This window comes from Canis lupus, chromosome 1 (genome assembly GCF_048164855.1).
Source record: "Canis lupus baileyi chromosome 1, mCanLup2.hap1, whole genome shotgun sequence".
Taxonomy (NCBI): domain Eukaryota; kingdom Metazoa; phylum Chordata; class Mammalia; order Carnivora; family Canidae; genus Canis; species Canis lupus.
Genome location: NC_132838.1, coordinates 116996274 through 117020604, shown reverse-complemented (window position 1 = coordinate 117020604; position 24331 = coordinate 116996274). Strand labels below are relative to the sequence as shown.

The window sequence follows — 24331 nt, the reverse complement described above, 5'->3', positions numbered from 1 at the left end:
AGCAAATGGTAGGTATGCACTATTGTAAACCTAACCTGATGGTGGCTCCAATTGCAGCTCCTGTCCTACATGTAGTATTTCTACTAGAAAAACAAAACAAAACAAAAACAAAACTCAACATATCCCCAGGTACTTGGACTGCAGCCACTGACCTGGCTAATGACTATTCTCTATACCAATTTGGAAGAACTACTAGAAGCGATTTTCTTTTACCTGTATACCTTTACAGTGTTGCCTCAGGGTTATGTCAGCTCTCCTGTTCTTTGACACAAAACAATTTGCAGAAATCTTGATCATCTTGACATTCCACAAAAGATCATCCTGGTGCATTACATTGGTGACATTCTGCTGACTGGATCTGAGAAGCAGGAAGTGGGAAGGGCTTTACATACCTCAGTAAAACATATGCATAAGAGGATAAGAGACAAAGTCCCTGAAATTCAGGGGCCGGAACTTCAGTGAAATGTCTTCAGTTTAGTGGTCTGGAGGATGTTGATATATCTCCTTCAAAGTACACTGCCTACTATGAACAAAGAGACACAAAGTTTGGTAGCCCTCTTTGGATTGTGAGGCAACATAGATGACATTTGAATGTGCTACTACAGCCCATCCTACAGAGTCACACTTAAGACTGCAAGTTTCTAGTGGGGATCAGAACAAGAGAAGGCTCTGTAGAACATTTAGGCTGCAGAACAAGTCATTCAACCACTTGGCCTTATGATCCAGCAGATCCAAAAGTACTTGAGTGGTTATATCCCCAAAATGGGGATGCTGTATGGAGGCTCTAGTAAGCACCAACAGGAGAATCACAAATCAGACCTCTAGAATTTTGGAGCAAATATATGTCATCTTCTGCAGCTAACCGTTCTCCTTTTGAGAAACTGCTTTTGTCTTGTTACTGGGCTTTTGTAGAGACTGAAACTCTAACTATGGGACATGAAGTGACCATTCAGCCTGAGCTTTCCATCATAAGCTGTATGTTGTCTGACCCATTTGGCCATAAGGTTGGGTGTAAGCAGCAGCAATCTATCATCAGATAAGAATGGTACATAAGAGACCAAACTTGGGCACGTCCAAAAAGTACCAATGAGTTGCACAAACAGGTGGCTCAGATCCATATGGCACCAACTCCTATGGCATTGACTCCTCCATGCCTATGGTCACATGGAATGTTCCTTACAATGGGTTGACTGAGAAAGTAAAAGTTCGAACCTGGAAAACAGACCAGTCTGCATGATATACTGGTCCTGCCTGAAAAGTTGATAGCTATGGCATTATAAGCCTACTCAAAGGGACAGTGGTGAAGAATGATTCCTTTCAGTGGGTAGGACTTTGAACATAGTTGTGGTTTTTCTTATTTGTCTGGCTTAGAGAGATAGGCAGAAGAATGAATCTGCATAGTTTTGTGGGCAGTTGCTAGTGTTGGTCAGGGACTTGGAAGTAATAATATTGGAAAATTGGTGACAAGGAATTCTGGAGAAGAGGCATATGGCTTGAGCTCTCTGATGAGCACAGGCTGTCAAGGAGGACTTCCATATGAATGCCCACTAAAGAACATCCACTGCAGAGGAGATTCTTAATAATCAGGTAGACAAAAATGACACATTCTGTGGATGTTTTTCAGCTTTCTTCCCCAGCCATCCAGTGCTTTCTTAATAGGCCCATTAACAAAGTGGTTGATCATGGTGGCATGGATGGAAGTAATACATGGGTTCAATAATGTGGACTTGCCCTCACCAAGGCTGACCTGGTTAATACTAACTACTTAACTGCTAAATGCTTAGTCTGCCAACAGAGGACACCAACATAGTGTCCCTGATAAGGAGTCTTCCCTGTAGGGACCACCAAGTTGGTGGCAAATTGGATGAGCAGAGGTTTATCCTGAGGGGAATAGACACATTCTGGAAAAGGACTTGCCTTTTAAAAGCCCATAATGCTTGTGCTGGTGCCATTATAGGTGGACTCGCAGAATGCCTTAATCAGTGGCACCTGGGTAGTTCAGTTGGTTAAGCGTCTGCCTTTGGCTCAGGGCATGATCCCAGGGTCCTGAGATCTAGCTCCACGTCGGGTTTTCTGCTCAGTTGGGAGTCTGCTTCTCCCACTCACTCTGCCCCTCCCCCCTGCTTGTGCTGTCCCTCACATACATAAATAAAATCTTAAAAAAAAAAAAAGCCTTATTTACCATCATGGCATTCTTTACAGCATTGAATGTGATTAAGGAAGTAATTTCACAGCAAAGGAAGTGTAGTAATAGTCTCATGCCCATGGAATTACTTGTCTAAATACACACTATCATCTGGCATCAGCTAGCCTAATTGAAAGTTGGAATAACTTACTGAAGACTCAGTTACGGTGCCAGCTGGGAGTCAACAACCTGGAGAGGTTGAGTTCTGTTTTTATAAGATTCAGTGTATGTTTTGACTCAGAGACCAACATATGGTGCTGTCTTCCCCATGGCCAAATACAGGAACCTGGGAATGAAGGAGTGAAAGTGGGAGTGGCCCCTCTCATTGTTATACCCAATAACTGGCAGAATTTTTCCTTACTTTCCTGGAAACTTTGAACTCTGCTGATTTGAAGATCTGTGTCCCCAGAGAGAACGCTTCCACCGGGGACATATGAGGACAGAAAGGAGGAAGTTGACCAAGTAAACAGATGACCTTGACATTCTATCTTAGGAAGCTGAAGATCTTTCCTGTCAGGCAAACAATTACAAAGTCATGATTAATTTTTACACTGAACATTATCTACATAAATGGACTCTAAAATGTTCCTTTATTTTCTAAACATGATCTATTATGTTCATCAACAGTAAAGCAGTTCCTGTCTTTACTTTGGGTACCCAAAGCTAGATCATTATTCTGTACCTCAATGTTTAGTTATTTTTGTGGCTGCAGAGCATCCTTCTCTCTCATTTCAGATGAGATCACAGTGACCTCGTACTCCCATTCTATCGCATCACAGGAAATAGCGTGCTGTGAGGATGAGGTGCAGCGACTTGGATACTTCCAGTGGAAGGGCTAAGAGACAGAGCTAGTGAGCCCAGGTCCAAGATTAAGGGGTCAAGGGGGACTTTGTGCTAAATTAGGGAGCTTGGCCTCTCTTCCTTAAGTGAGGAAAGACTATGGATGTCATGTGCTATTATAGTTATTTATTTATTCATTTATTTTTAATTTTTAAAAAAGATTTATTTATTTGAGAGAGGGGGATGCCTGCGTGTCTCAGTGATTAAGCATCTGCCTTTGGCTCAGGGAGTGATTACAGGGTTCTGGAACTGAGTCCCACATCGGGCTCCCCATGGGGAGCCTGTTTCTCCCTCTGCTTATATCTCTGTCTCTCTCTCTGTGTCTCTCATGAATAAATAAAATCTTTATTTGAGAGAGAGAGACAGAGACAGGGAGAGAGAGCACAAGGCCAGAGGAGAGGGAGAAGCAGGCTCCCCACTGAGCAGGGAGCCCAACATGGGGCTCATAACCTGAGCCAAGGCAGAAGCCCAACTAACTGAGCCACCCAGGTGCCCAGACATGCTTTTATTTAATTTTAGACCCAGCTCTTTGGTGGCAGATAAGAGAGGATGAGGGCTGAATTAAGGCAATTATAAAAAATTGTAATAATAATCAAATATAAATATTGATTATACTGCATATTCAGCATAGTAATTATAAATAGTAACGATGTTATTAATAAGAAACATGCATAATTAATTAAAATAATTATTACATAACGTGGTAATGATAATAAATAGTGATAACTGTCCTTGCACCTCCCTCACATTCTCAATCTCCTTTACCTTGCCCTTTTTTTTTTTACCTTAGGACACACCTTCCAACACACTGCAAAATCTACTATGTGTCTCTCTTTCCCTGTTGGAATACAACCTCCATGAAGGTGGGGCTTTCTGTCTGTTCTATTTACCACTGTATCCTCAGCGCCTAGAATAGTGCCTGGTGCATAGCAGTAGTTGCTCAATAAATAGTGAATTGAGTTGAACCAAAAGGGAATGTACTCAACTTTTACTATGTTTCAGGCATGTCCTAGGCATGTATTATTTACATCATTACAACAAAACACTGCCTAGTTACAAACTATGAAACTAGTTCAAAGTCACAGAGTAAGTAGCAGCCCTTGGATATGAACCCAAGAATTCTGGCTGTAGGGTCTATTATTCTAGAGCACCTCTTAATAAAATCTTTAAAAAAAAATAAAATAAAGTACCTCTTTAAGGTACTCAGGAAAGGAATGTGTGTGTTCCAGATATGTCCTAGTGGAAAAGCAAACTAGATTTCAGAATTACCAGGCAGAGGGAGGCCAAGAATGGTCCCTGGGTACCTGGGGAACCGAGTGGGCAGTGGAGGTTGTTCACTGAGAGGGAGGACAGTTAGAGGAAATTAATTATGGGACTATGAATGGCTCAGTTCAGGTATGCCTGCAATTACTTAAGTAACTTTGAGTGGTTACATAATTTCAAACTTTCCCTTCTGATTTTAGGTTTTCCATGTCCTGGAAACACTGCTAGGTACACCTTCACATTTAAGTGTTTGTAATAACTCCACGAGCTCCAAGCTGAAGCTTAGTGGGGCTAGGCTATCCTCATCTCACTAGTGATAGAATCCAGACCTGATTCTAAAGCTCCTATTTTAAATGTGGAAGATAAGGTACAAGAAGTCTTAGCTGACAGCCTGTTTCTGGCTTGAGAGACCAAGCACACTATTTTTAAACTTTAAATACATCGTTACACAAGATGTATTAGAAATATGGAAGGAAAAGAGGATTTTGGAGCTATATTGTAAAGTGGCGTTATAAATCTGGTTTTAAACATTACACTTGAGCAAGCTGTTGCATCATTAATGTTTCTCATGAATCTAACAAGGGTGAACTATCAAACTTTATTTCCAAAATTAAAATATGTGAGTTCTTTGGAATGACTTATGAAATTCTCTTTCAGCTAGAATTTAAGGTGTAGTGACTTCTAAGTGTGGAATTTCATGTCTCTATCTATCTAAAAAGATTTCTTTCTTGGTAAAGGGAAAGTTTCCCACCTCCATCTTCTCCCCACAAAGATGTTCTATCATTTTCCTAACTTATTAACTCAAATTTACTACCTGTTATTTTCTATTATTTATTCAACAAATACCTAACTGCCTCCTAGGAGCAAAATAGCAGATACAATTCTTAACACATCAAGGATTTAGAATTATGCTAAGATGTGTACCAATTCAGTCAATTTTTTAAAATACAAAATAACAAAGCAACCTTCACATTTCACAATTGTGCCTGAAATTTTCCTTTTTTGAAAAGAAGAGAGAAAACTTTTGGGTAAGAATGTTGTTCATAGGAAAACCTTTCCCTAAATTCCTGATTCTCCTAATACACATAAAACAACTGTCTCTGCAATCACATTGAGAATTGTGTCAACTTAAACTAAATTTAGTAGAAAATTTTATAGTCCTCCCTATTAATTAATAGATTATATATTTCTACTGACATATATGATTTTTAAATTCACTTTTAGAAATAACTACTGAAATATTCAGAGATACAATCATATGACCTAAGTTCTGCTTTCAAAAGAATCTGGAAAAAAAAAAAAAAGAATCCAATGAAAGAGGAAGCAGGTGTGGATATAGATAAGTAACACTTGCCATTGCTTGGCAGTTTTTATAGCAGGGTGATGAGAATTATGAGAGTTCACTGTACTTTCTACTTTTGTGCCTGTTTGAAGTTTTCCATAATAAAGTATTAAATTTTTAAAAAGATGTACTTATTTTAGAGAGAGAGACAGAGTGTGTGCAAGTAGGGGGAGAGGCAGAGGGAGGGGGAGAGAGAATACTCAAGTAGACACACTGATGAGCACAGAGGCTGCCATGGGGCTCAATCCCAGGACCCTGAGATCATGACCTGAGCTAAAATCAAGAGCCAGATACTTAATTGACTGAGCCATCCAGGCACCCCATAAAGTATGATCTTTTTTTTTTTTATTCATGAGAGACACAGAGAGGCAGAGATATAGGTGGAGGGAGAAGCAGGCTCCCTGTAGGGAGCCCAATTTGGGATTCGATCTGAGGACCCCAGGGTCAGGCCCTGAGCCGAAGGCAGAGGCTCAACCGCTGAGTCACCCAGGCATCCCTAAAGTATGAATTCTTCAAAGCCTAGGGACACCCGGGTGGCTCACTGGCTGAGCCTCTGCTTTTGGCTCAGGGCGTGATCCTGGAGTCCCAGGATCGAGTCCCGCATTGGGCTCCCTGCTTGGAGTCTGCCTTTCTCTGTTTGTCTCTCATGAATAAATAAATTAAATCTTTAAAAACAAAACCAAAAGTTAGACACTAGGAGGAAATACGCAAGAATGATAATATGCATGTTTGAGTGAAGATACTAAAAATGTTTTCTCCTTATAGTTTTCTGTACTCTGTATTCTAGTTGAGCATTTTCACTTTTTGTATGTAAAAACAAAAAAAATTTTTTTTAAAAGAGATTCTTACTAAGTTCTTTCATGCCTTTGTTCCTAGCCTTGCCGCTTTCTGTATTAGGACCATGTATTTCATGGATTACCTGAACAAACACGGATTTTTCCTTTTCATGGTCTCACATCTGTAAAGCTGTATATATACATGAAACTGCCATATCTTGATCTTGCCTTTGTAATTTAGGGTTCTCCACTTATGAGGCCTTCGACAAGCTACTTAATCTCTTTGACTCTCTATTCATCTTTTTTTTTTTTTTAAAGATTTTATTTATTCATGAGAGACATACAGAGAGAGGCAGAGATATAAGCAGAGGGAGAAGCAAACTCCTCTCAGGGAGTCCGATGTGGGACTTGATCCTTGGACTCTGGGGATCACACCATGAGCCGAAGGCAGACGCTCAACCTCTGAGCCACCCAGGTGTCCCTCAATTTATCTTTTAAAGTAGAAAAAAATAAGCCAAACCAGAGACATACATGCTAATGTATGCAAATAACAAGACAGGGAACACTTGAATTCCAAATACTGTGCTAGGAACTTTATACACATTTATTCCTCTAAAAAATAGCTCTTTTAAGTAAGAAAAATATGACTAGCACAATATTAGTTAGCAAAGGATACGAACATACAATTAATTTATTCAAGTAACAAATAAATATTCATTCAGCAGCTACTATGTTTTAGGCACCAAACTAAAAGCAATACTAATGGTCAATAAGCATGTGGACAAATGGTCATCTATCTTAATCATAGTCAAAGGAATGCAAGTGAAAACAAAAGTAACTTTTCCATTTTTCACTCATCAAATAGTCTACATTTAAAATAAATTTTTTTCTCCAGGATTACATGAATGTAGTGTTTTGGGATCTCTTCTACCATGTGGGCTGATGGATTTATGATCTTCGTAAAGGGACTTAAGCAATGCGTATAAAAAACCTATCTAAAAAATGTCCAACCAGAGAATGAAGCACTCCTAATCATTTGTGGTTTCTATATACTATTTGAGAATGTACCAAAATATCATAAAAAAGATGACTCCTTGGAAAATGGCTACTTCAAGATGGGAGGTAGGAAATGAGCAAGGCGAGCCCTGAACATCTTGTAGCAGACAGCAAGCAAGTGATCAAAGACTAATGGTGTCATATCAAAAGGACAGGGGAGACAGTTGGAAGAGGCTCCGTGTCTGAAACATGGAACAATTTTGGTATCAAGGAGAGTACAACCAGATTGTATTTAAATATATTAAGTATGCTACATACCCCCAATATACTCCTAAACTCATAAGTTATTATGGCAGAATGCAAGGCAACCAACTCATTATTTTGAAAACTAATATAGAGAAAGAAAGAAGCATTTATCCTGCCTTTCCTTACTGTAACATGGATAACCAAATGGTAGTTAAAGGGAAGTTTTTCTTCATAAAAATATTCTGGCTAATAAAGGAAGGTATAATTTGTGATCCTTAATGGATTAATAGATCAACCAAACAATAGTTGCTTACATCATAAAAAGACACCTAAATGTTGTGTCTCAATATTTCAGCAAAAAAACCAAAACCAAAAACAAAAACTCTCAATCTGATAAAGCCTCTAGATACCAAACTATCAATTTATAGGCAATACGAAGGATAGAGAAGTATGTTAAATGATGTCATGGGATGCAGTCAGCAAAAACCAGGCTCTGACAAACTCTACAAGGCAAACAATCTAGTTTCTTCAGAAAATAAATTACTAGGGTAAAAAAAGGATGAGGAAGAATGACTGCATAGATTGAGACTTCAGAGATGTAATAACTGCAATTTGTGGACATAATTTGGATCTCAATGAACTTTTTAAAAAAATCAACATTTATCAAACAATTAGAAATTGAAAGACTGATTATCGGATTTGTAATGACAGTATTGTCTCTTTTTTTGTTTTGTTTTTTAAGAAGACTCCACATCAGCATAGAACCCAACACAGGGCCTAAACCTACGACCTTGAGATCAAGACCAGAGCTGCCATCAAGAGTTGGACACCTAACCAACTGAGCCACTCAGGTGCCCTGTCATTTTCTTTTTTAAAGGATTGAAAATATTTTCTCAAATTGTGATATATTTTAGAGATACAAAATATTTATGGATGAAATTATGTAGCTGGGATTTACTTCAAAGCTGATATGAGCGTGGGGGAATGGCTGGGAATACAGATAAAACAAGAATGGCCATGAGCTGATAATTACTCTAGCTGGTGATGGGGGTACTAGGGGTATATTATAAGATTTTATGTGAACAGAAAGTTTCAGAACTGTATATTCATTTTGACTTAGCACTTCCTTTTCAGGAATTTACCTTAAAGAGATATCACACATATACAAAATAATTTATATGCAAGGATATTTATTATAGGATAATGAAAGCAAAGAATAATGAAAAAAACTAAATAGACAGGATAAATTATGAAACACATACTATGCAGCTGTTAAGGAAGCATAAGGCAACTATTTATGTATTGATATCCAATTTCAAGGTATAAGGATAAGCAAAAATAGCAAGTATAGAAATTTGCTACCATTTATGTAAAAAACTTTTATAAACAGTGTTATGTGCATATCTACACTTAGGCAACCATAAAAATCAGGAAGTATATACAAGAACTTGATATACTGATAGGGACATAGAGTACAGGGTGGGAAGGGGCAGAGATAGTGTGGAGATTGACTTGTGTCTGTCTATCAAATCATAGCTTTAAAATATTTGTCCTGTGCATGTGTTTTAATTATTCAGAGTGAGTTTTTATTTATTTTTAAATATTTTATTTATTCATGAGAGACACAAAGAGAGACAGAGGCAGAGACATAGGCAGAGGGAGAAGCAGGCTCCCTGCAAGGAGCCTGATGCGGGACTCAATCCCAGATCATGGGATCAGGACCTGAGCCAAAGGCAGACGCCCAATCACTGAGCCATTGAGGCATCCCTCAGAGTGAGTTTTTAGCGTCATAGCTTCAGTGTCATCCTAATCATTAAACCACTTAAGAATGACACACAGAATACTACTTTCTAATCCGGTGTAGGCAGTGACACATGCAGAAAATACAGGTGTCCTAGCGAACACTCAGGATTACTGAGAAGATGGATGGCCTGGGGACACAACAGGCCCTCTACCTCAGACACTTGCCTGGACTGAGGGGATGCTTCTTGACACTCACAAGCTCTGATCGAGGTATCAATGGGGTTGGATCAGGGCTCTTTTTCCCACCATTGTCATCTGGAGTTATATCAAAATTCTGAAAATGCAATTAATCCACAACAGGTGAAATTCTAGATATTACATTTAAAATGAGCTTCGAACTTTAAAGAGACAGGATTCAATTAGCGGGGATTTTATTCATATTTAGTTTCGCAAATGGTAATCATCTATAATTTGTTTCTTGGAGCCATTCTTATTGAATTTTTTTAAATCATAATTTTATTTAGCCTTGAAAATAAACTGGCAAGCTTCTCTCAGGGATTATCTATCTGTTCCTTAAAGTATTAGTAGGTTAAACAGTTTTCTTTAAAGAGGCAGACTGACTTTTTATAGCCTTCTCCAATCATTGATTTATTCAGGTATTCCATATCTTCTTGAACTTTGATATTTTTATAAAAATCCTCCTTAAATTTCCAAATATATTAAAGTCATGCATAGTAGCTATTTAAAAGAAATATCTACCCCTTCCTTATTCGTAATGCTAAATGTTTTTTTTTCCTAGATCAAGGTTGCCAATTGTCCATCTTATATTGCTAAATAAACAACCTTCATATTAAGCCTACTGTTGTTTTCTATTTTATTATTTTTTTGTTTTTAATTATTGTTCTTCCTGTTGATTTGGGTTTATGTGGTAATTGTCCTCTAATTTTTAGAGTTGACCATTCATTCAATGTGCTTAGTATGTAACCGGCAATGCGTAGGAGCTGGAGATCCACATTTGGAGAACAAAAGCCCCCATCTTCAATCCTTAGCTTGACAGGAACATGGCTTTGGCTATACTGAACTGGTTTTGATGTGTAGAATTTTTTTTTATTGCTTTTTAAGTTATATTTGAAGGTCGCTTTAGATTTCTAAATGGGTAGATTTCTTTTGGCTACTCTTCTGTTAATTTCTAATCTTGTGACTTTCTAGCTTTAAATATCATGAAGACCTCATGATAATTATACGTGACTATGGTTTCTAGAATGAAGTTTTATAATAAGTGGTTATGAAGGCTTTTTTGATATTTGATGCATTCATAAGGCCCTCTTCTCACAGGAACTCAACATAAATACTGTTATTAAGAATGGTAACTAAAATTTATTGAACACAGGCTTTATATAAAATATCTGATAGTCATCAGGAAAACTCTATTAGGTAAGTAAAATGGTCACTGCTTAAAAATAAATTGAGGAACAGGAAGACTGTATTATTTGTCTAATGCTCTACAGTCAGTAACTGGTAGAATTGAGATAATGTTAAGTAAGATGTAGGTCATGGTAAAAGGCACATTCACAAAATATCTTAATAAGGTCATTTTCTATTAGGAATTCTCAGAAGTTTAACACATTTTGAGTGGTAATAAAAAGGTTTTCCATATTCATATTAATATTTTTTTTCGGCATAAGTTTTCTGATGCTTGGTAAGTAGTGAGTGTGAGGCAAAAAGAATTCCCACATTTATTGAATTTTCTTCTGGTATGAGTTATCTGATATTCCAATAATGGAAGTGACAAGTGAAGGTTGTCACATTAATTACATTACATATACATTATCTAATACTGAGTCAGGTGTGAACTCCATGTAAAGGCTCCTATACCCCTAACATTCAAGGCTTTTTAACCGGTGTGAATTCTGTAGTGTTCGATGAGCTGTGAGCCAAGAATAAAGGCCTGCCCACATTCTCTACATTCGTATGGTTTGATCCCAGGATGAATTCTCTGATGTTCAGTAAGTTGTGAACTACGAATAAAGGCCATTCCACATTCCCTACATTGATAGGGTTTCTCACAAGTATGAATTCGCTGATGATGAGTCAGTTGTGAAACACGAATAAAGGCTTTCCCACATTCCTTACATTCATAGGGTTTGTCACCTGTATGAATTCTTTGATGTTGAATAAGGTATGAACTACGACTAAATGCCTTCCCACAGTCCTTACATTCATAAGGTCTGTCACCTGTATGAACTCTCTGATGTCGTGTAAGCTGTGCGTGTTGTCTAAAGGCCTTCCCACATTCCTTACATTCATAGGGTTTCTCCCCAGAATGAATTCTTTGATGTCGAGTAACTTCTGAACTATGAATGAAGCCCTTCCCACATTCCTTACACTCATAGGGTTTCTCACCAGTATGAATCCTCTGGTGGACAGTAAGCTGTGAATGCTGTCTAAAGGCTTTCCCACAGTCTTTACACTGATAGGGTCTAGCACCTGTATGAATTCTCCGATGAACAGTAAGTTGTGAGCCACGAATAAAAGCCTTCCCACAGTCTTTACATACATAGGGTTTCTCACCTGTGTGAGTTCTTTGATGCAGAATAAGTTGTGAATGCTGTCTAAAGGTCTTCCCACATTCTTTACACTCATAGGGTTTGACACCAGTATGAAGTCTTTGATGCAGAATAAGTTCTGAAGTACGGCCAAAGGCCTTCCCACATTCCTTACAGTCATAAGGCTTCTCACCTGTATGAATTCTCTGATGCTGAACAAGGTGTGAGGCACGACTAAAGGCCTTCCCACATTCCTTACATTCAAAGGGTTTTTCACCAGTATGAGTTTTCTGATGCTGAATCAGGTGTGAGCCACGGCTAAATGCTTTCCCACATTCATTACATTCAATCAGTTTCTCACCAATCTCATTGTTCTGATGTAAAGTGAGAGATGTATGCTCAAAAGTGGGAATGTTTTCATACGTGACTTTTACTTGCTTGAAACAGCATTCCTGAGTTACTCGTTGTCTTTCAAATTGGCCTTTGTATTCCCAGTCATCTCTTAAACCGGAGCCATCAAAATCACAGCGTTTAAGGCTTTCTACTATCTCCCAATTGAATGACTCTACTTCAGAAATATCTTTTTGTGGAAATTTCTCACATCTGGACTCCAGCTCTGAAAAAGAAAAAAGAAATACAAGCAGTTTTATTTTTTTAAGAGAAATAAAAAATTCTATAGCAGACTAGAGAGACAAAATGAAAATCACCTTAAAAATTGAATGGCTTAAAAAAAAAGTGAATGGCTTATTTAAGTCTCAAATATTGCTGTGCAATTTCTTTTTTTTTTTTTTTAAAGATTTATTCATTTATGATAGACAGAGAGAGAGAGGCAGAGACACAGGAGGAGGGAGAAGCAGGCTCCATGCTGGGAGCCCGACGCAGGACTCGATCCCGGGACTCCAGGATCACGCTCTGGGCCAAAGGCAGATGCCAAACCGCTGAGCCACCCAGGGATCCCTGCTGTGCAATTTCTAAAGAGTACATGAAAGCACAAATATGATGAGAGCTCATATGGTGCCAGAAAGGAGCAAGAAAAGAAACTAAGCTGGGGTTTCTCAATTTTTATAAAGATTAGAATCATTCGAGAAGACTGTTAATAATATAAATGTCTAGGGATCCCTGGGTGGCGCAGCGGTTTGGCGCTTGCCTTTGGCTCAGGGCGTGATCCTGGAGATCCAGGATCGAATCCCACGTCGGGCTCCCGGTGCATGGAGCCTGCTTCTCCCTCTGCCTGTGTCTCTGCCTCTCTCTCTCTCTCTGTGACTATCATAAAAAAATAATAATAATAAATAAATAAATGTCTAAGACCACCCTAGACTGAATCAAAATCTAAGGAGTACAGACAAGGTTGCTTGTCCAAGGTATGCTTGTTCTGCTTATGCTTGCCTGTATATACATATCTATATACACTTAGATATATATATTAAATACATATATATTTCAATTGAGATAAAATTCATAAAATACAAATCCCTTCCATTTTAAAGACTACAATTTAGTAGTTTGTGATACTTCCTAATGTCATGCAACTATTACCACTATCTAGTTCTATTACATTCTTATCACTCCAAATAGAAACCTTGTGCCCATTTTTTTTTAAATATTTTATTTATTTATTCATGAGAGAGAGACAGAGACAGAGAGACAGACAGAGAGACAGGCAGAGACACAGGCAGAGGGAGAAGCAGGCTCCATGCAGGGAGCCTGATGTGGGACTCGATCCTGGGTCTCCAGGATCACACCCCAGGCTGAAGGCAGCACTAAACTGCTGAGCCACTGGGGCTGCCCCCTTGTGCCCATTAATGAGTCATTCATCACTCTCCATTCCCTCTATCCCCCACCAATCACTAATGGCGGAGAACCATTAACTCTGTCTCTATAAATTTGCCAGTTTCTGGGCACTTCATATAAACAAAGCATCTATTTTTTTTTTTAAAGATTTATTAATGTTAGAGAGAAAGAGACAGAGAGACAAAATGGAAGGGGCAGAAGGAGAGAATCTCAAAATAGCTGCTCCACTGAGTGCAGAGCCCAATATGGGGCTGGATCCCATGACCCTGATATCATGACCTGAGCCAAAACCAAGAGTTGGACTGAGCCACCCAGGCGCCCCAGCATTTATGTTCTTAAACACTTTCCAGCACATGATGCTAATGCCAATAAAAATGAAAATCCCTGCTTAAAATTTTTCCTAGCCTCATTGCACTTCCAAATTCACTGGAAAAATTCCAATAAATTCCAAAGTCATTGCCATGGTTCACAGGCTCTTGGCAAAGCGAGTCCCTGCCTATCTTTGTTGTTATTCTCTTTTAACCAAGGACAATGCATCTTCATATTGAACACTCTCTCCTTTGCTCCTTGTGTATTAAGCCACAAGCTTTCTAAAATAAATGCAGGTCTTTTCCATCCTAGATCTCTCATCAAGGTCTTCCATCTGTCCTGGGCTCTTTGTATGACTGCTTGCTTTTTTTTTTTTTTTTTTTTATGACTGCTTTTCTCATCCTTCAAGTCTCAGATTAAAACTCACATTTTTGGAAAAGATTTCAGCCTGATTCTTTCTTCCATCTCTTGCACCTGGTCTTCATAACACTTTTTATCAGTTGTAATTAGATTTTCATCTAGTTATTCATCTGTTGACCTTTTGTTTTGTTTCTCCTAAGTCTCCTGAAAGGTAGAAATACAGCCTTTCTTTCTTTCCTTTTTTTTTTTTTTTTAAAGGCTCCATGCCCAGCGTGAAGCCCAATGCAGGGCTCGAACTCACAACCATGAGATCAAGACCTCAGCTGAGATCAAGAGTTGACACTCAAAAAAAAAAAAAAAAAAAAAAAAAAGAGTTGACACTCAACTGACAGCCATCCAGGCATCCCAAAAATATGCCCTTTCTTCCTAGCTATTATAACCAAACCCTAGAATATAAAAAAAATTTTAATAATGGGTTGTTTGATGAATAAATATTGGATTCTAGAAACAGACCAATAGAGCACAAAAGGCCAGGATAGGACTGAAGTTTATATGGAAATTGAATTTATTATAAAGGTGGTATTTCAAAGGAAAAACGAATAATTTTTGTAAGAAATAATGTTGGGGCAACTGGATACTCATTTGGAAAACGATAAAAATGTAACTATATATTACGCCACTACATACCAGAATAAACTCCAAATAGTTTTAACATTAAGAGAAAATAGAAACCATACAAATACTAGGAGAAAGCCACCCACGGATCCCTGGAGACATTTCTCCAAAGAAGAGATACAGATGGCCAACAAATACATGAAAAGATGCTCAAAATCACTTATCGTTAGGGAAATGCAAATCAAAACTACAATGAGATATCACCTCACACCTGTCAGAATGGCTAAAATAAGAAACACAAGAAACAACAAATATTAGCAAGGATGAGAAGGAAAGGGAACCTTGTGCACTGTTGGTGAGAATACACATTGGTGTAGCCCTTGTGGGGTTGGAGTATGGAAGTTCCTCAAAAAATTAAAAGTGGGGCAGCCCAGGTGGCTCAGCAGTTTATTTTTTTTTTTTTTTTTTTTTTTTTTTTTTTTTTTGGCTCAGCAGTTTAGAGCCGCCTTCAGCCCAGGGTGTGATCCTGGAGACCGGGGATAGAGTCCCACATTGGGCTCCCTGCATGGAGCCTGCTTCTCCCTGTGCCTGTGTCTCTGCCTCTCTCTCTCTCTCATGAATAAATAAATAAAATCTTTAAAAAGAACTCTTTAAAAAAATTAAAAATGGGATTACTCTATGATCCAGGAATCACACTACTGGGTACTTACCTCCAAAACACAAAAATACTAATTCAAAGGGATACATGCACCCTTACATTATTGTAGCATTATTTAGCCAAACTATGGAAGCAACCTAAGTTTCCATTGATAGGTGAATGGATAAATAAGGTATGGTACATATGCACATGGAATATTCAGCCATAAACAAGAATAAAATCTTGGTGTCTGCAACATGGATGGAGCTGGAGAATATAATGCTAAGTGAAATAAGTAAGTCAGAGACAAATACTGTATGACCTTGATCTCACTCATGTGTAATTTAAGAAAACAAATGAGCAAAAGAAAAAAAGGGAGAGACAAACTAAGAAACCGACTCTTAATTACAGAGAACAAACTAATGGTTACCAGATGGTGAGGTAGGTGGAGGGATGGGAGAAATAGGGAATGGGGATTAAAGAGTACACTTACCGTGATGGGAAAAAGAAATAAAATGATTTTTTTAAAAGTGGAAAAAAAACCCCACCACCAAACCAAATTGACATACAGAGTGGTAGCTGCTGCCCACCCCTCTCCCCGGCCAAGATGTCCACATCCCAATTGTGGAAACCTGTGAATAGTACACAGCAAAGGGGAATTAAGATTGCTACTCAGCTGACCATGAGATAGGGATTACCTGGGTAGGCTCATTGTAATCACAAGGGTCTTCTAAGTGAAAGAGGGAAGTAGGAAAGTCAGAATCAGAGAGGGAAATTTGAAGATGTTATCCTGCTGACTTTGAAGATGGAAGGGGGGTATGATCCAAGGAACGCAAGCTGGAAAAGGCAAAAAAAAAAAAAAAAAAAAAAAAAAAGGTTCTCCTTCTAAAGAAAGGATGCAGAAAGGAATATAGCCCTGCAGACATCTTGGTTTTAGCTCACTGAGATGTATTTTGAACTTCCAATCTCCAGAACTGTAAAATAATAAATTTGTATTGTTGTAAGCCACCAAGTTTGTGGTAATTTGTTACAGAAGCCATAGGAAAGTAATAAACACAGAAAGAAAACTTGAGTACTTTATTGGTGTATCTACCACACCTGATCAATCTTAACCTTGGAGTCCACTCTCCCATGGAAATGTGGGTTAGAGTCAAAGTACAAAGAAAAGTCAGAAGGTTGTTTCTCAGTTTTTGAACTCTGAAGTGCAGGTGTCTTGGTGATTTAAAGCTAGTTCAGCTATACCTGAACTAGGAGGTTAGTGTTCTCCAGCATCAAAATTGATGCTAAGTGTTCATCTGTTGGTGCTGACCTGTGATGAGATTTTATGTTTATTTAATCTTTGGAAATGTTTCCTATAGCTATTACTGCCAAATACTAACATCAATCCACACACATATCATTTTAATTGTGTATATGCACCCCTTCGAAGACATTTATAGAATTCGATAGGCTCACAGGCCATATAAAAACAGGCAGCAGGCTGGATGGCCCACCGACCATAGCATGCAGATGACTGGCTTACATCTTTATTGCTAGTGAGGAATAATGCATACTATAAATTTATGAAATATTATAAGAACAATGATGGTATGAAAGTAGAATTCATTAAAACAAAATCAGAGTGGGTTGGGGTGAGGGTGAATCTAGGCAACAGTCAATAAATTTTTTTGTAGAGGACCACATAGTAAATTTTTTTTTTTAAGATTTTATTCATTTATTCATGAGAGACAGAGAGAGAGAGAGAGAGAGAGAGAGAGGCAGAGACACAGGCAGAGGGAGAAGCAGGCTGCATGCAGGGAGCCTGATGTGGGACTCGATCCCAGGTCTCCAGGATCACGCCCCGGGCTGAAGGCGGCGCTAAACCAGTGAGCCACCTGGGCTGCCTGGCAATAATTTTTTAAAAAAGGATAAGCAAAGATGTCATAATTTTTAAGCCAACAAAAAGAGGGCATTTGATGGAATATCAGAAAAAAACAGAATTCAAGGTTAAAAGCACCAAGTGACATAATAAAGGAGTATACTGATGAAAGTACAGCTTGCAACAAGGATCTAAAATTCATCTTTATAGAAGTGTAAAATGCAGTAACATTACTTATAGTACAAGAAACAGCTCTCAGAATTTCATAGCACCAGCACAGACAAAATTAAAAGGACACAAAGATTCTGAATAATATAATCAAAAGGGTTAGAGGTAAACAGAAAGGCAAGTATATTGCACAAGGGATACTAGTTTTAAATATATGTGGAGAACATTTAGCGAAATTGGAACAACTTGACTTAGTGACGACATTGGAAGAGAAAAGGCAGTGGTATGATTTGTTCTTGGGGCTCAGAAAATTTACTGCTAATACAGAATTCCATTCTCATTTAAATATCCTACAAGAAAGATAGAAAAAAGACATTTTCATGCAATCAAAACCACAGAATTTGTTGAGCAGACCTACACAAAAGGAAATTGTAAGGGTTTTCTTTAGATAGAGAAAAAATAATCCCAGATGAAAATAAACAACAATAACAGAGAAGTTGCAGAGGGTATTCAAAGTATTCAAAGATTAAGTATTCAAAGATTCCAATGTTGTGCAGCACGTGCTAATTAATAACACTTGATAATCTTTACTTAGTGGTCACTACTGCCTGCCATTGTTTTGGGCATTTTCACATTATTAATTCCTATAACAATCACAACAATAACTATATGAGGAAGGCTCCGTTTTTATCTCATTTGCAGAGGAGAAAACTGAAGCACAGAGATTTTAAGCAATTTATCTAAACTCACAAATCTAGTAATTGGCAGACACAAGATTTGAACTCAGTCTGATTCCCAAGTCAGTGCCCTTAGCCACTACACAATCTTCTCTCCCAAACATTTGGGAATTAATGAATTGCTTAATTGGGTAAAGTGAGCTGTTTGATAAAAACAAAACAAGTTTTTTTTTTTTTAGATTTTATTTATTTATTCACGAGAGTCACAGAGAGAGAGAGAGGCAGAGGGAGAAGCAGGCTCCATTCAGGGAGCCCGATGCGGGACTCGAGCCCAGGCCTCCATGATCACGCCCCTGGCTAAAGGCAGCACTAAACCGCTGAGCCACCAGGGCTGCCAGAAAAGTTTCTAAGGGATGAAGTTACTTGCAGGAAAAAGGATCCAAAGTACAAGTAAAAAGGCAGCCGCTGGGGAAGAAAGGAGCATGTCCCTTTTTGAAATGGGAGGAAAATATGCAAGAAGAAAGAAGAGGGAGGGACTAATAGGGGTAGGGCAAGGGATGCTGACAAGATCTTTGCTCTTTTGTGTCTGCATGTCTCAGGCTGTTTGTTCCACAGTTTTCTATATGGCTTGGAGGGAAGCTTCTCAACAATAACTTAAGTTATTGCTATCGGTTTACACACCCACTGGCTATTATTCCCAATGTCCTCCCCCACTGGATCACCCCTCGCTCACCTGGACACCACAGTCCTGTCATATCATTTGTAATCATCCAGGGTTCTCTCCCTTGCTCCAATAAGGAAATGACATCAGGCTTAGAAATGGAAAGTCCTGTTTACAGGAAAAGAAATGGAGCATGATTGTCCTGTTCCAAAATTCAAACCCAGTCCCTTAGTCACCAAGAAAGAGAGACATTATGAAGGAAGGAATGAAGGAGGAGTAAAGTTTGTTCAAAGGACAGGAAGACAGAGGTGACCATGGAACTACCCACTTCTACTTCCATAAAGCACAAACGAGTCTCTTGGGAACAGAGAACAGAAATTCAGCCAGAAACTTCTAAGTGTCCTTAAATATTCATCATGAAGATACCAGAAATTCCAGAAGGCTAGTCTAGAATTATTTAGAGTAGATAACTATGGTGATCATTCTTCATTTGCCCTCTCCTCCCCGCTGCCATTCCTCTCTGTTCTTGGTCCTGCTCTGTGCCCTGACAGCTCACCTGACAGGACTGTATTATTCTGGCTCCATGGTTTCTCATTGGGTTTAGCATATGGAAAGAATCAGCAGGAAGCCAGTGGGTAGAATGAGAGAGTTCATGGTATTTATCCCTCTCCCTCCCTCCTCTGACCAAGGAGTTCTGGAAGTTGCTACTATTGCTGCTAGCTGGGCCCTTCTCCATGACTCCAGCTCTCACCATTGTCCAGTGAAGTTTTCTCCCTTTACCAGAGGTGGTAAAAACTTCCTTATGTTGTATGCCCTGGGAACCTGCATCCTTACCTAGTGAGACCAAGTTACTGAAGTTCTCCAGAGTCACATCCTTGTACAAGTCTCTCTGTGCAGGTTCCAGGCACTTCCATTCTTCCTGAGAGAACTCTATGGCCACATCCCTGAATGTTACCAATCCCTGAAATAATAAACCCATGCATTACTAGTAAATGAAAGGACTTTAATTTTTTCATTTATTACAAAAAATTTCAAAATACAACAAAGTATTCAGAGTAGGATAATGATCTCCATGAATCCATCACTCTGCTTTGACAATTAACATGATTTTGCAAATCTTGTTTTATTTCTTCTTTTTTTTTTTTTTTTTTTTTTTTTTTACTACTGGTATATTTTGAGGCAGATCCCACAGACCAAATACCAAACATCATAGTATTTTACCCATAAATATTTTAGTATTTGACAGATCAGCTTTTTTTTTTTTTTTTTTTTTTAAAGCATAACAGCCAGGGACGCCTGGGTGGCTCAGGGGTTGAGCATCTGCCTTCAGCCCAGGGCGTGATCCTGGAGACCCGGGATCAAGTCCCACGTCAGGCTCCCTGCATGGAGCCTGCTTCTCTCTGTGCCTGTGTCTCTGCCTCTCTCTCTCTGTTTCTCATGAATAAATAAATAAAATATTTTAAAAAAATAAATGAGGTTAAAATTGATGAGCATGTTCAGATGTTAACAACCCGACTCATCCAGGAAAATGTCTGAAAGATCGAAAGAGAGGAGATGGAGAGTGGCGCTGTAGGAAGGAGGTGATCAAGCAAGCTAGGGTGAGGGATCCCTGGGTGGTGCAGCGGTTTAGTGCCTGCCTTTGGCCCAGGGCGCGATCCTGGAGACCCGGGATCGAATCCCACGTCGGGCTCCCGGTGCATGGAGCCTGCTTCTCCCTCTGCCTCTCTCTCTCTCTCTCTCTGTGTGACTATCATAAATAAATAAAAATAATTAAAAAAAAGCAAGCTAGGGTGGAATGCCTATGCCATGAAGGTAGTATAATAAGCACTTTTATTTGACTAGAGGCCTACATGCTTTTGAATATTCCCGAAGCTAGAGCTAAAACCTCTTTCATATAGTAGGACTCTTCTTCTATTTTCTACATGGGTCTGGGAATGAGCAAAATCTAGGTAAGTGGGATCGTACAAATAAAATACCATAGACAAAATACAAGAAACAAGAGCCTTTAAAGTAAAGTCTTTAAAAATGAGTCCTTTACCATTTCTCCATGGAGATAATGAAAAAGATAGAATCCAAAATGTCTTATTAAACTCTCTTAAAATATAGGATTTATAGAAGTTTTAAAACTATCCTGAAGACTCAGGTTTATAATTAATTTGAGGATCTCAATCCGGGTTATATCTTCTACTTCAGGCATTTGGGATCATGCAGGATATGGTCTAGTTGTCACAATGTTGAGGGAGGTTGGCTGGGGTTGGGGGCAGTGTGCTGCTGGCATTTAGTGTCTTGCATCAGGAATGTTAAGTGTCCTGATTTATCTGGGCCACATACCCAGGACAGTTCCATACAATAAAGAACTGCTGAGAATGCCGACAGGGTCTCCAATGAAAAGCAGTTGGTTAGATATCATGAGCATATATTCTGTTATGGCAAATTTTATAGGAAACACAGAGATTTTTATCTGTTGTATAACAATGCATCTTATATCCTATTAGATATAATCATTCTCTTATTGAGGAGCATCTACCTTAAACAAGATTTGCAAAATCTTTAATGCTTATTTTATCATTCTTCACTGTCTAATTCTCCTTGTTCCTGAAATAAGAAAGCTGATAGAAGGTGTACCTTAGTAACATAAATTTGACCCACAATCAACACATATTGTTCAACCTCAAAAATGACCATTTTATGGTTGTTTCTCATATATTCCCTTGCAAGACCAAAGAACTTTCTGTAATTTAAGTTCCCAATCACAGTCCCTATCCTGAAGGCCTTATAAAGAAGGAGATGTCACCACACACTGAAACCAAGACCAACCATTCCAGCTCTGACCATGTTTATACTGCAAGGGTGAGGGAGGCTTCTACTGCAAACACCTAGGCATTGGAAAAAAAATTTTTTTTTTAAAGATTTATTTATTCATTCATTCAGAGAGAGCGAAGAGAGAGGCAGAGACACAGGCAGAGGGAGAAGCAGGCTCCATGCAGGAAGCCAGATGTGGGACTCGATCCCGGGTCTCCAGGATCACACCCCAGGCTTCAGGCGGCGCTAAACCACTGCGCCACCAGGGCTGCCCCATTGGAAAAAACACCTATTTAATGCTTCTCTAAGCTCTCAGGAAGGTAAGGAAAATTAAATCTCAGAGCTAACAACATGAGAAAAATACACATCACACACACATGAAATTGAACACAGAGAGATAAGCAAATATGTTAGCAGGAGCCACTCTAAAGTAAAACATTTTGGAGATTAACCTCAGTATGTGGCCTAAGAAACATACGAAATGGGGTAAGAATCCATGACTCTCACTTTAAAGCTGGGATCCTAGAAGAGGATCCTCTCAGTAAAATGTTGGGCTTGAATGAAAACCTTGTTGGAAAAAAGTAACAAGGAACCTTCTGCATTCCAGGTGGGAAAAAAGGATTATCATTAATGATATCACTATTACTACTAACAATAATTTCCCTTGCCAATCTACAAACCCTACTCTCAAGGTTTGAGAGTATTCCAAGCCTGGAATTTAAAGTAATATTATTCATGCACTTGGGGGATTAAATCCCATGTGAAAAATTAGTGTGCCAAGTTTGAGAACACTCATTGGTGCAAAACTGTTCTGAAGAAAGATGCTGCTCAGTTCCCCAAGGACTACCACATATTAAGTTAAGTAAACTAAGACAATTCAATAGGGAAAAATCAGTTTTTAAAACAAAATGGATATTCATATGCAAAGAATGAAGTTGGACTCCACCTCATACATATATAAAAATTAATTCAAAATAGGTGGTAGAACTACATGTAAAGTTATAGAGCTAAAACTACAACTCGTAGAAGAAAATATAGTAGTATAACTTTATGACCTTGGTCAGGCAGTGGTTTCTTATATATGGCATTATATAGGACAAAAAGCTAAAATAAACTTAATCAAAACTAAAAATGTTTGTGCTACAAATAATTCCATTAAGAAAGTAAAAATGCTGGGTGCTTGAGTGGCTCAATTGGTTAAGCATCTGCCTCTTGATTTTAGCTCAGGTCATGATCTCAGGGTTGTGAGATCAAGCTCCATTTTGGGCTTTGTGCTGGGTGGTTTGCTTAAGATTTTTTCCCTCTCCTCTGTCCTCCCCCACCCCTCTCCCTTAATTAAAAAGAAAGAAAAAAGAATCAAATCACAAAACTGGGAGAAAATATTTGCAAATTTTATATTTGACAAGGAACTTGTGTCCAGAATACATAAAGAACTCTTACAATTCAATAATAAAAAAGACAAAACAATTAAAAACTAAGCAAAGATTTTGAGTAGTGATTTCTCTAAAGATCTACAAATGTACAACAAACATATGAAAAGATGCTCAATACCACTAATAGGGAAATGCAAATCAAACCCATAAGAGGCCACTTCACATCCTTTAGGATGACTATTACCGGAAAAACAAAATAACACATGTTTATGAGGATGTAGAGAAATCAGAACCCTCTTACAATGCTCCAGGAATGTAAAATGGGGCAGCCATGTTGGAAAACAGTATTGACAGTTTCTCAAAATGTTAAAAATAGGGGAAGCCTGGGTGGCTCGGCAGTTTAGCGCCGCCTTTGGCCCAGGGCCTGATCCTGGAGACCCAGGATCAAGTCCCACATCAGACTCCCTGCTTCTCCCTCTGCCTGTGTCTCTGCCTCTCTCTCTGTGTCTCTCATGAATAAATAAATTAAAAAAAATAATTATGTAGGTACAGAGAACTGGAAACTTATGAACCTCGGTATACACTAATGTTCACAGTAGTGTTATTTGTGATATCCTAAAAGCAAAAATAACCCAAATGTCTACAAGTTGATTAATTAAAGAATAAAATGTGGAATATACATATCTATGGAATATCATTTGATATAAAAATGAATGAACTACTGATAAATGCTCCAACATGGATTAAGCTTGAAAACATACTATATGAAAAAAGCCAGACACAAAAAATCAAGTATGCTAAGATTCTATTCATATGACACGTCCAGAATAGGCAAATCTGTGAGACAGAAAGTAAATTAGTGGTTGCCAGTGGATGAGGGGAAGAGACTGAGAGACTGCTAATGCAAATGGCACTTCTTTTGGGGGTAATGAAAATGTTCCAAAATAGATTGTGCTGATGGTTGTATAACTCTATAAATATACTAAAAAACATTGAACTTTATACTTACGTGTGTGAATTGTATCATATGTAAATTATATATACAATAAATAAAGTTGTTAAAAAATTTTATTGAGGACCTCAAAGAACTTCTGTTAATGCTGGGTATGTTTATTAATAGTTACCACATTAGAAATTATGAGA

At 38.4% G+C, this 24331-nt stretch overlaps 1 protein-coding gene across 14 annotated transcripts in view; it reads right to left on the bottom strand.

Annotated features, from left to right (window-relative positions):
* Nucleotides 1–8821: 8821 nt before the first annotated feature.
* The window catches only part of ZNF565 (zinc finger protein 565), a 36095-nt gene continuing 20585 nt past the window's right edge, over nucleotides 8822–24331 (bottom strand). For all 14 annotated transcript variants that reach the window (XM_072768617.1, XM_072768536.1, XM_072768466.1 and 11 more), the window contains 3 exons: nucleotides 19848–19974; nucleotides 19086–19181; nucleotides 8822–12553 (listed from right to left, as the gene is read on the bottom strand). In XM_072768617.1, coding sequence (XP_072624718.1) covers nucleotides 11286–12553; nucleotides 19086–19181; nucleotides 19848–19974 — 1491 coding nt within the window. In that variant the 3' untranslated portion in view covers nucleotides 8822–11285. The remainder of the gene's footprint in view (nucleotides 12554–19085; nucleotides 19182–19847; nucleotides 19975–24331) is intronic.